General features: G+C 40.9%; 1 protein-coding gene across 1 annotated transcript in view; it reads right to left on the bottom strand.

Moving 5' to 3' along the window:
• THADA (THADA armadillo repeat containing) overlaps nucleotides 1-13,825 on the bottom strand; it is a 311,584-nt gene that overhangs the window by 68,275 nt on the left and 229,484 nt on the right. Inside the window, 1 exon segment of the mRNA XM_065890727.1 lies at nucleotides 9,412-9,506. Coding sequence (XP_065746799.1) covers nucleotides 9,412-9,506 — 95 coding nt within the window.

Below are 13,825 nucleotides of genomic sequence, written 5' to 3'. Positions count from 1 at the left end.
TACAGAAAGTTCTAAGTCCACAAAAACAGACAAACAAACAAAAGTAAGTTCAATAAGGTCATGGGATAAAAGATCAATATACAAATATCAACTACAGTTCTGTGTAGTAGCAACAGACAATCCAAAATTGAAATTAAGAAAATAATTTCATTTACAACAGCATCAAAAATAATAAAACAGGAATAAATTATTTAACAAAAGATGTTCATGAGGTGTACACTGAAAATTACAAAACATCACTGAAAAAAATTGAAGACCTAAATAAATGGAAGGACACCCTGTGTTCTGATCTGAATATCTGAAGATATAATATTATTATAGTGACAATACTCCTCAAATTGAACTACAGATTTAACATAATACCTATCAAAATCCTAATTGACTTTTCTTTTTCCAGAAGTTGACAAGCTGACCCTAAAATCTGAATGAAAATGTAAGGACTCAGCCAACATGATCTTGAAAACAAAGAACAAAGCTGGAGGACTCACACATCCTGATTTCAAGTTATCATAAAGCAACGATAATCAAGACAGTGTGGTCCTGGTATAAAGACAGACATACAGATCAATGAAATAGAACTGAGAGTCCAGAAAATCCATGTATTTATGGTCACTTGATTTTCTGACTGACCAAGGTGCCAAGACAATTCAATGGGGAAAGGTGAAGTCTTTTAAACAAAGAGTGCTGGGACAAATGGATAGTCACATGCAAAAGGATGAGGCTGGACCTGTACCTCACACCAAATACAAAAATTAACTCAAAATGGCTCAGAAACCGAAAAGTTAAGACACAGAACTATTAAATTCTTAAGAAGAAAATGTATACAAGTTTTTGTGACCTCGGATTAGGCAACAGTTTCTTAGATATGACATTAAAAGTATAAGGAACAAAAGAAAAAGCAGGTTGGACTTCATCAAAACTAAAAATTTTTGTACATTAAAGGACATTATCACAAAAGTCAAAAGTCAGTGCACAGAATGGGAGAAAATATTTGCAAATCGTATATCTGATAAGGAATTAATATCCAGAATATATAAAGAATTCTTACAACTCAAGAATGAAAAGACAAACAACACAGAGGATCAGAACAGACATTTCTCTAAAGAAGGTGTACAAAATGGCTCATTAGCATTAGAAAAGATGCCCAACATCATTAGCTATTAGGGAAATGCAAATCAAAAGCACAATGAAATACTACTTTATACCCACTAGGATGGCTATAATCAATAGATGGACAATAACAAGTATTGTCAAGGATGTGGAGAAATTGGAAACCTCATACATTGCCAGTGGGAATGTAAAATGGTGCAGTCTCTTTGGGAAAAGTTTGGCAATTCCTCAAAAACTTAAACTTAGAGTTGGCACATGGCCCAGCAGTTCTACTCCTAGGTAAATACCCAGGAGAACTGAAAGCATATATCCCCACAAAAACCTGTCCATGGGGGCTTCCCTGGTGGCGCAGTGGTTGAGAGTCCGCCTGCCGATGCAGGGGACACGGGTTCGTGCCCCGGTCCGGGAAGATCCCACATGCCGCAGACTGGCTGGGCCCGTGAGCCATGGCCGCTGAGTCTGCGTGTCCGGAGCCTGTGCTCCGCAACGGGAGAGGCCACAACAGTGAGAGGCCCACATACCGCAAAAAAAAAAAAAAAAAAAAAAAAAAAAAAAAAAAACCTGTCCATGGATCTTCATAGCATTATTATTCATAACAGCCAAAAAGTGTAAACAATCCAAACGTCCATCAACTGATGAAACAAAACATGGGATATCTAACAATGGAATATCATTCAGTCATAAAAAAAGAAAAGACTCATGCTACAAAATGGATGAACCTTGAAAACTTTAAGTGAGAGAATCCAGACACAAAAGGCTATATGTTGTATGATTCCATTTACATGAAATGTTTAGAATAAGCTTTCAGAAACTTCTTGCTTAACTAATTTAACTGACATGGGCAACTAGTTTCAGATTATCTGTGAGGACTGGGGTTAGAGTAGGGCAAGACAGGAACACATAGAAGACTGAAATCACGGATGTTCTGAGACCCCAGCTGCCCACTGGAACAGTATTTGACTCCTGGGGTGGAAATGTGAGTACGAAGGTTTCATGACGTGGTTCTGTTACAGATCCAGACACTTGGCCCAACTCTCAACACTATTAACTCTGGTCACAGAAATGGGCAGTGGACCAGGAGCCAGGAAAGCTTGACTTTTTCACTAACCAGCTGTGTGACCTTGGGCAAGTCACTTAATTGTTACAGTTTCCACTCTACTTACTGATGAAATGATCTCTAAACTCTAAAATTCTAAGAATTGTGGGCCACTGTACTCAGCACCGGGCTTGGAATTAACAAGGGGTCAATACCACATGAACCTAGCAATCTAATAACACATCCTGTATTATTCTTTCTGAATGGTAGCTAGGAATCATCTGCTCATTTTAGGAGCTCACTGTTCCCTGGGAAAGAGACTTTTGGCAAAAGCAACAGTTCAAATGACAGTCCCAGTGTTTTGGAGAAAGGCAACTAACTTATTGATAACAAAGTCTATTTTTTTTTTTTGAAATTTCATAGCTGCAGACCCATAAATACAAAGTCCCTAGAAGACTCTAAAAATATGTTCTCAATTCCCTTTTATCTCCCACCCAGAGCTGAGAGAATAGCATCAACTGTGTCATATTAAACACATCTGCATCCAACACCGATAAAAGTGCATGACCGCGGGAACAGATAAGAATTGTTTTCAATTTGTTCAGATGGGATTGGTTAAATTTAACCTAATTAGACCAAATAATCAAAGCAGGTGTTTGTAAGTTGCCAATGTTTTTATTCTCTGTAATTGTTTGGCTATATTTCCCAGGAACTTAGGTAAAGGAAGTTATAATATGTCAAAAAAAATCATTGACCTTATATTTATTCTTGTCACACATATATTATTCATGTTCAAGGCAGTACAAATACAAGGCATCACTGAATGCTTCTCACAGATTTTTACCACTTAACCACCATCAACATCTAAGCTGGCCTTTGGGAGGGCTTATGTTACCGAACTTCCATGATATAAACACAAGCAGTAAAAAATGAGAGCCTGTCTTCTAATCTTGTACTGATCTACAAGGCACACTGACTTGGCATTCAGACTATTTAGGGATCCTGACTTCATGCTCACAAGCTGGTCACTTTTAAGGCATTTAGAAGAAAAATAATAACAATAATAAAAGTTACATTCTAGTTAAAACAAAATGTTTATTGCACTTGGCAGAATGATGAGATCCGAACTATAAATGCCAACTAACAAAGAAACCACAAAATGCGGTTACCAGCAGCCTGGTATTAGGAAGTCTTTCATGCAGTGGCTGTAGGTCCACTTTCAAAGGGAAAAAGGGCAGGTAGCTGCCCGGGAGCGTTAAGCTTTCTCTTTCTAGTAACTAGCCCTGGGTACGCTCTCATATTATTCCACACACTCCGGAGACGGGAGATAGCAGTGCAGGCAAGGAAGTCCCCATAAAAGCATGTGATTGCGAAGCTACTGGGAAGGGGGATCCCTCTTTGAGGCCTGGGGATTCTGCAGCAGGGGCAGAAGCCCGGGAAGCTGAATCAACATAGGGCTCTAAGGCATCATCCCGGAGACAAGGAGTGGTTTTCCTGACTCAGGCCTGAGTGTGCTGCGGGTCCACGCTGGAGGTGGCTGGAGAGCGCGGGCTCTGCTCTCTTACTGTACAAGTGACGTCGGGCAGTTCTCTCTGTTCCTCAGTTCCCTCACGTCTAAAATGAAGAACCACTAGTACCTTCTTCACTAATGCGTGCAAAATGCTTGGCACAGTGCTTGGCATGGAGTTAAGTGCTCCGTACACATTGGCCATAATTTTTATGATCCCTACAAGGGCGATGATACTGAAAATAATGTTTCCTAAAAATTAGAATATAATGGGCCTCCCATATACATTTCAGGGGTAGGGAAACAGCCTTTTGAGATCACTTACACGATGTGGGTAGGATGGACAAATCCTTCTCCACCTGAAACACTTTTTGGAAACTGTCATTATGTCCTTTCTTTATTTCTTTGGGAATAACTAATCCTCTTCAAGATTCATATTTTAATATGTAACACATAATTACAAAAGAAATAACGGGGTTACATAAAATTAGTAAAATGGAGACTAGGAAAGGAAAAATCCACTCATAAACCCACCAAGAGAACTTAAACTGAAAGTCAGACAGTGCAAATAGGTAAAATATTTGTTTAAACAGTTGGTAAAAGAAAATGTTCAATTCAGTAGCTGTGAAAAACACAAATTTAAGGGGTGTGGGCATAAGAGAGAAATAGAAAGTCCACCTCTCAGAAAAAAGGGAGTAAATATTTAGTCAAGTTTCAGATAGTATTTCAGTAAACAGATATTTCAATGGAAAATTTCCAACCTGAGAGCAAATACTTTAAGATGGGTTTAAAATGAGAATGAAAGCTCTCCATTTCCCTGTCCCTGCCCAGACCTGTAACCCAGCCTCTGAGTCCTTGGAGCAGTTAGGCTCTTTCTTCCTCATCCCCCCAACTCCGATCGGGGACTATAATTTTCTTTCTAGCAGGAAACTGATACATACTAATGATGACAGCTGGATTCAGAAGAGGAAAAAGAATACAGGGGACAGAGAGTCCTTGTGGGTTTAAATCACTTTAAAACTCAAAACAAAACCCCCAGATTTGGAATTTTTAAAACCTAGTTAATGGCTAAGGAAACCTCAAATGATTGGGAAGTACTAAGATAAAAGTCTGAATCACACAAAACACATCATTATCTTAAGCTGTTCTAATCATTTTCTCTGCCTTTCCCCTTCACTGGTTTTCTCATTGTTTATGCCCCCAGCCCTTCAATGTTCTAAGACATTTTAGAGGTAGAAATAGCCGTCCAAGGTCACTTACAGAATAGTGTTTGAGAGGAGACAGGCAGATCCTCCTCCATCCAAAAAAGTTTCCCAGAAATTGACATTACTTCTTTTCTTTTAGAACAATTCATCTCCTTTAAGATTCATATTTAGATACAGTTACTGTTGAAATACATGTATATACACACACATGAATAAAACAGAATTATGTTATGTAAAATTGGTAAAATGGAAAATAAGAGGAAGAAATCCCCCTAAAATCACACCATGCTAAAACAACTATTTTCAGCATTGTACTGCCTTTAACTCTAGTCCTCCACTTTGGACCCCCCATCTCCCAAACTCTCAATGATGGTTATGACAATGCCCTGACATTCCATGAATGCATTTACAGTTTCATTCTTTTTCCGTGGCAAAGGAACCTGGCTCCATTAAGGATCCTAAGACTCCTTTAAGGATGGGGGCACAGAAAATGTCACTCTGTCTTAAAAACCACGTGACCCTACCCTCTGTCTTATATCCTCCGATAATCTCTTTTGCCTACGGGGTCAAGTTCGAGCTCCTTAGACTTTGGACCATGCCGCTCTCCTTGACTGAGTTCCCGCCTCCCAGCCTCACTTCTAGTCACACCTCCTGTCCTTGAACCCAACACTGCAATCGCACTGTCCCAGTTCTTTGAAAGCTGTGCTGACGTGAGCGTCTGTGGCTGCAGACATGCTCCCTCCTCTGTCTATAACTACTACCCACCTGTCCTTTGCCCATCTGGTGGATTTCTACTCATCTTCAAAACTCTGCTCAAATACCTCCTCCTCTATGAAGGCTTCCTTGTCCTCCCAAGTAGAAACGACCTTTCATTCTTTAGTGCCTCCAGTGTATCCCATACACACTTCCCTTTATAGCATCTGTAATCCCTTTTTCGACCTACTTATAAGCCCCAAACACATCATGTGTCTCTCCAGATGTAGGTGCTTAACTTGTCTGACGTTAGCATGTCATGTCTGATGAACAACAAAAAAATAATGAACGATAACCACAAGATGATCCTTTTCTGGATCAGTCAGAGGGGCAGGAGCATCCCTAATCAAGTGGATTCCAAAGTGGATTCTTGACATTCCATGCCAGGTATGCTTCAGTGTTTTCCGAGGAAAGCAGGCATTTCTTCTTTCTTGAAAATGTTGAAGAACATGAGGAGAGTTGTAAATGTGAGGGATTGACCATAACTCTGCCAGGCTGCAGGAAACTGGATTAGATGCATAGTTTCCAGCCAGTGATAATTATAACGATGATAATAATAATAATGGTAGCTAAAATTTATTGAGCACTTATTCTGTGCCATACAAAGTACATTCTTTACATAGGACTTTACACGTGTTAGTTGACAACCACTCTAAGGTATAGATCCTATTATATCCCCAGTTACAATTGAGGAGAAGTGTCTCAAAGAGGTTAAATGACTTGCCTAAGGTCACGAAAGCTAGTAAATGGCAGACCTGGGATTCAAACCTAGGGATCTAGCTTTAAAGCCTATGTAGTGTACTCCCTACTCTGAGCTCTGTGAGCTTTAGAGGTAGATAGATGTGTATTTACAAACATATACACATAATATATACATTTGATCTGAACCTGGAAAATGAATTCACGTGTGATTGAGGCATGAGTTTAAATGAGATTTGTATCTTGATGACACCTGTTACTATTCTAAAAACTGAGGAAAATTCTGCATTTCAATCAATCAGTTAATAACAAATCCATTTAACGCAGGCCTACTACTTGCTTAGTTGGGGGACACAGGACCTAACCACGATCCATTCTTTCAAGGCATTTACAAGGTAAAACTGTCACGACAATACTTAGAAATCATACTGAAATCTACACATCCAGGTAAGTGATCACCTTGTTTGGTGATACACTTAGCTATTGCTCAAACTGCCTTTGGAAATAATTTATGAAACACACAAGAATCGATTTAACTATTTTAAGCTCACAGTTTACTTTTATCCTAAACAGTGCTATCTACCTTAACTGCCATTTTATTTGACATTTGGTTAGTTCTAAATATCTAATTCATCCTCAAAGGAGGAGAATTTGCTACCACTATTTGTGTGGATGTAGTATATGAATACATACAGTCATATAGAAGACACATACATATATATCCTGTGGTTTACGAGGGCAATTCCCAAAGGACTGGAAAAAATCAGTGCTTGTCCAATAGGAATATATGAGCCATATATGTAATTTTTGATTTTCTGATAGCCACATTTTAAAAAGAAACAGATGAAATTAACTTTAATAATACTTTTTTTTTTTGCAGTATGCGGGCGTCTCACTGCTGTGGCCTCTCCTGTTGCGGAGCACAGGCTCCGGAGGCACAGGCTCAGCGGCCATGGCTCACGGGACCAGCCGCTCCGTGGCATGTGGGATCCTCCCGGACCGGGGCACGAACCTGTGTCCCCTGCATCGGCAGGCGGTCTCTCAACCACTGCGCCACCAGGGAAACCCTAATGATACTTTTAATTTAAACAAATATATCAAAAATATTATCATCCCAATGTGTAATAAATGTAAAAATTATTGAGAAATTTAACCTTTTTTTCATACTAAGTCTTCGAAATTTGGTGTGTATTTTATTCTTATAGAACACCTCAACTTCGATCAGCCACATCTCAGTTGTTCAAGAGCCGCATATGGTTAGTGACTGCCATACTGTAGAGTGCAGGATTAAATATTTAGAGCTATAGCTGTCATGTTAGAAAAAGAGTAAAAGTGCCCCACCCCTTGCATATCTTCCTCTGAAAAGTAATGACTCTAAGAGGTATAATACATTGATGCAAGTGAAATACCGTTGAGTAATAAACAACAGCTTGTGATCACATTTAATTGGGGCACAAACGCTAAATAATGCAAGAGTTTGTGGAAAGGATGATTCCAAAAGGCCGAAGTCATCTTCATGGAGGAACCTAGCTCATCAGTAAAGGACAGGCAATTGGAGAAGAAAGAAGGGTATTTTACAACATTCAAGGGTTAAACCCTTCCAGACAAGGAATAATGGTACGAATACACCAAGAAACGCTTAGTTCAGAAAAACCTAATGAGTATAGTCAACCACACAACTATGATAGGAACCCAGTGAATGGATTTGTAAGTAGTGAGCTACTCTTTCACAGACAAGGCTCTTTAGACATTAGGCAGAGAAGTATCACTAAGCTACATGAAATTTTGAACTGAAATACAAAAATGGTAGAAACCCCACATGATTTACTTGGTAACACCTGATTCATAATCTCTTTATATAAAATCTCTGGACCCCAGTTAACTCAAGTGTAAAATAAAGTGGACGCAACCCTGAGGTCCCTTATAGCTAGGGTGACCTGTGATTTATTGTGCAAACCTGGACACTTTCAAGAGTAAAAGGGGCACTATTAATAATTATGCTGGGGTAAGAGGTATAAACTAGAAGTGTTTCACAGCCATAAAACTATATGATCCTCTTCTACCAAAAGGATGCAACAGCTACCCCTATGCAGGGACGTGGAGCTGATCAAAGTCCAGGTGTGTTCTTATTACCTCTGCATGGCCACAGGGGCCTTGTGGGCTAATATGCATTGATACGAGTGAGGCAGCTTCGCACCTCCCCCCCAAAGCATTTTAAATTGGCTTGAATTTGGGAACAGGGTTCCATATGGACAGAGCTGGACTCTGACAGCCTGAATATATTTACTGAAGACAACAAATCATTGACAGACTAAATGTAACAGAGGAAAGGCCTGGCCTGCTTGTACTCAAAATCTGACTTTGTAATTGTAGCCTCCTTTAGACAGGCCTAATCAATTAGAAGAGGCTGATTTTAACCAGTTGCAGGCTCATTACCCTGCATTCCAGTTTGTGTTGATGAAAATCAGTTTCAGTCTGTGGCCTGGAACTCATGTACAGCACTTCCTGAGGCCTCTTATATAAACACATCAAAACATTTTTTTATTTGGAGCTGCCCCTCTCCCTTTTAAGAAAACCACTTTGTGAATCATGATGAAAATAGAACAATTGCATGTGGATCTGGGGCCCATACCAGGAAATATACATGACACCAGGGAACACGTATAAAGTCAGAGCTCAAGGTAGCGAGGGGTGGATTTGAGATTGAGTCTCAAATATCCAGGCTCCAGCATCAAATGAGTCCACTAGGCTATCTCTATAAAATGGAACAGAATGAACTCTGAGTTATTGAAAATGATGACCTTTCAAAGAAAATGCATGAAATAGGAAAGAGCCAAGGTCTCAGAAATACAGAGGTATCTGAGTAGAGTCCAGACTCTTCCCTGAATGACCAAATAGAAAACAAACTTGCAACTAAACAAGGACAAGTTTCCTTGGGAAGCTTCTATGAGGAAACCGTATGATACTATGTTTAATTTTGATATGTGGTTAGTCCTGCAAAAGTAGAAGGTGGGGGAGTGCGTAGTAGAGCCGCTCAATACCCTACCTACATTTCAAAGACCTGTAATCATTCCAAAATATGATATAAATATGACTCATACCTGGCTGGTTGTCTTTTGAGGGTTTGTCAAGACAGCAAGTCAACAGGAAGAGAATATCAATATACACAGCTCTGGTCACCAAACATGGATTTTGCCTAGAAAAGTAAAGAACAGAAAATAAATTGATATTTTCTCTCTCTGAAGCCTGAGTCACAGAAAAGAGAAAATGGGTATTTTCTACGAGGCACGTCATGAGGCTCAGAGTTGTAACGAATGTAAAAATGATGGACAGTCACCAATGGTGAGAACACACGAGCAAGTCAAGGAGAAAATGAAGTCCTAGTGCATATGGTGGAGGCTGGGGCTGTGAGTGTACGAAACAGAGAAAACTCTATGCTCTGGCTCCAGAGAAAATTAACTGAAAACAGACGACAACCAATATCTGATCCCAGTTATTTGGAAACAAGGGGGTGGGGGGAATACGACACCATTTTCTGTTATCTTCCTCTGAACTGGACAAATTTAGGGCGAAAATCATTGGTTATGAATATCACTGATTTAGCATTTCGGAGGAGAATTGCACTCACATGTGATAAACCATATTTACAGACTTAAAATAACCAGCTGAAAAAACAAACACGCGAACAGCATTAACAAATGCTGCAACAGACATTCCTTTCCCGATAAATGAGATTTTTTTCTTTTTTCAATAAATGGAGCAGCTCTTTTTTACGCTTTGAACCACACGCTGGAAAAAGTAAGTGGGCTCCAATTTAGGGGGTCTAGATAAAAAAGAATGAAGACCTTCTTTTGAGTACAGCACCGAAAGTCCCCGGCTCTGAGCCTCAGTTCATATTGACCATGAAAAGGGCCCAAACCTCCTTGGTGCACTAAGAACTCAGGGCAAGCAGTAGAAACAGTAGGGACAGATCTGGGTTTGAAAGCTGGCTTTGCCACTTAGTATCTCTGTGACCTGAATCAGATTCCTAAACGTGTACAACTGACACCCTAATCACCTCACCTCACGGTGAATCACTGTGAGCACTGATGTGGTACATTCCCTGCCCTGCTCCCCTGCCTCCGACCTACGATGAGGGAAGGGCACAAGTTCTGGTTAGTATATTTCCATCTGGCTTGATCCCTCAATCCATCCTTCTCACTCCCTGTAAATTAACAGTTTTACCATTTCCCTAAAGTTTATTCACACTCTGTCCTGAACTGCCCATATCCTAGGGATACGCATGATTTGCATGAAAAGCAAATCAGATACTTTTAAGTTAAAACTGTCTTGCTTCAAGGTCTCCCCATTGTTGACCTGCCTCACTTCTGTCCCACTGACTTGCTTCACCTACAGTATCTGCTTGCTCCCTGACATAACTACTAGTTTATGTGTATATCTCACATTTGGCCTAATTTCATACCTACGCCTGGCTATTTTAAAAAATTAGTTTTAAAAAACAGGTAACACATGCACATGGTATAAAAATAATTCAAACAGTACAAAAGGGTATGCAGTAAAAATAAAGTTCCTTTTCCATGCCCCCACCATCGACCCACATGTTCTATTCCCCTGAGGCAACCGCTATTACTACTTTCTACAGTATACCCTGCCAGACACATTCTATTCATTTACAAGCATCTATCTATAGCTACCCACTTGTTTATTTTTATATAAGTAGTGGTTTACTACATACTAAGTTCTGAGTATTACTTTTTTTCCTGCTAATATATTTTAGATATATCATTCTATTAAAAACAGAGATTTGCCTTATTTAACTCTTTTTTTTTTTTTTTTTGCGGTACGCGGGCCTGTCACTGTTGTGGCCTCTCCCGTTGCGGAGCACAGGCTCCGGACACGCAGGCTCAGCGGCCATGGCTCACGGGCCCAGCCACTCTGCGGCATGTGGGATCTTCCCAGACCGGGGCACGAACCCGTGTCCCCTGCATCGGCAGGCGGACTCTCATCTACTGCGCCACCAGGGAAGCCCTTGCCTTATTTGTTAAATGGTTGTGAACTGCTCCATTTCATGGATGTACCTGTCCCCTACTGAAATAATTCAGATTGTTAAAGATACTTTGCTGAAAACAACGCTGCAATAAAGATATATGTACATGAGTTTTATGCATATGAATGAGTACTCAAAAGAGAAATCCCGGGCTTCCTTGGTGGCGCAGTGGTGGAGAGTCCGCCTGCCGATGCAGGGGACACGGGTTCGTGCCCCGGTCGGAGAAGATCCCACATGCCGTGGAGCGGCTGGTCCCGTGAGCCATGGCCGCTGAGCCTGCGCGTCCGAAGCCTGTGCTCCGCAATGGGAGAGGCCACAACAGTGAGAGGCCCGCGTAAAAAAAAAATACACAAAAAAGAGAAATCCCTAAAAGCTGAATTGCTGGATCAAGATATTTGCACATTTAAAATTTTGCTTGATTTTGATAAGATGCTCACCAAAGAGACTGTACCTATTTATACTTTCACCAACAGTGTGTAAGAATCCCACCCACCAACAACCTGACCAACACAGTAATTAAACTTTTAGACCTTTGCCAAGCTAAGTGAAAAATAGTATCTCATTGTTTTAAGTCACAATTATTTTATTATAAGTGAGGTTAACCATCCCTTCATATGCTTCTCATATGAATTTCCTTTTCTGTGAACTGTAATCAAATCTCCTGTCCATTATGTTATTGGTCTTTTCCTTATTGATTTGTAGGAGCTCTTTGTATATTAAGGAAATCTGCCCTTTGTCACATGTGTTGCAAATATGTTTTTGCAGTTTATCATCTGTCTTTTAACTTTATTTATATTTTTTTGCAATTCAAAAATGTTTAGTTTTATGCAGTCAAATATATTAATATTTTTATCTATGCCTTCTGGATTTTACGTCATGCTAACACTCTAACCCTTCTCCAAGATAAATATAGATATACATTTTTAAATTTTCCCATATTTTCTTCTAGTACTTTACAGTTCCCTTTTTTGTTCTTGTTAACATTTTGATCTATTTGGAATTCCCCCTCCCCAAATGTTACCCCTATCTTTTGTCTCTATCCAATTTTCCCCAGGTCAGTCCATAACTTGACCTGTGAAGTTGAAAAGCCCACAGTCTATGAAAACTTCTTTAATGATATTTCCAGTTCTGGCATTTCCACTGTGTAACAGGTGGGATATCCTCCCCTCCCCGCAGAGAAATGGTCACTCAAGAAAGAAAGCAAGAAAACCTAATGCCAGGGGTTAATGAATTATCAGACATGAAGCACAGGGCTGAATAATAAATGGTCTGCAGATAGCAGGTGGAAGGCCTCCTGAGCATCCAGCTTTGAGCTAGGTGCTGGGAAGAGATGCACATGAAATGATTTCTGACCTCGGAGAGTTTTGTCTCATTATGGAGACAGAAACAAAGACAAACTTCAGGACAGGATGTAAGGAGTTAAGGGAAAGAACATATTAGGGTGGACTGGAGACATGGAAATGGGTTTATGAAGATGTAATTCCAACCGGACTGTGAACGATGGGAAGAATTTAGATAGACAAAGTTGACAAGGAAGGGGATTTTGAGAGGGGGCAATAGATGTAGGAAGAAATGAGTTTGGCTTGTCCAGGGACCTGGAGAGACCAGTCTGGGAAGACAGAGAATGTATTGAGAAGGTGGAAACAAGAGTGAGGCAAGCCAGGCTTTCAGGAGATGGGATACTCCGTGCTAACTGGTGCTCCTCGGTGTGCTCCTTGCTCCATTTGGCCTCATAGAGTCATAGCTTCTCACCCTAGATGTTTTTCTGCTGGTGAAGCCATACGGAACCATCAAGGGAAGTTTCTGGGAAACTGGTTTGACTTTCAAGTCTGGAGGAACTCAGGGGCCTCCCCTCCTACCCCTGACCCTACAGGGTTTCAAGCCTACTTTCCATGAGATTTTTAGCTAGGTTAATATATATTTTTTTAATTTCTAAATGAATAGGGAGGAAAGGCTGGCAATCTTTAAAGCCCCCTGCCAGGCTGAAGTGTTCTGCATCTTCTTTTTTTTTTTTTTTTTTTTGTGGTACGCGGGCTGCTCACTGTTGTGGCCTCTCCCGTTGCGGAGCACAGGCTCTGGACGCACAGGGTCAGCGGCCATGGCTAATGGGCCCAGCCGCTTCGCGGCATGTGGGATCTTCCCGGACCGGGGCACGAACCTGTGTCCCCTGCACCGGCAGGCGGACTCTCAACCACTGCACCACCAGGGAAGCCCTGCATCTTCTCTTGACCTGGCACAGGCTGCCGACCTTGCAGGCCTCCTGGGACACCGCAGGGACCACTCTGACTGCTCCCATAACTGTGAGGCTCTAGGCCAAGTCTAACATAGTCTAACGAGATCATGGGAGGCTCCCTCAAAGGCTGCTGCTCTTGATTCCAGGAAACAGAGAGGATTTGGGGCTACAAAGGAGTCCCATCCATGGCTTCTCCTTTGAGACTGACTCGGAGAGAAATTGTGGCCTGGAGTCC

This window comes from Phocoena phocoena, chromosome 14 (genome assembly GCF_963924675.1).
Source record: "Phocoena phocoena chromosome 14, mPhoPho1.1, whole genome shotgun sequence".
Classification (NCBI taxonomy): Eukaryota; Metazoa; Chordata; class Mammalia; order Artiodactyla; family Phocoenidae; genus Phocoena; species Phocoena phocoena.
Note: the sequence above shows the minus strand (reverse complement) of the source record. Positions and strands in the feature narration are given on the sequence as shown.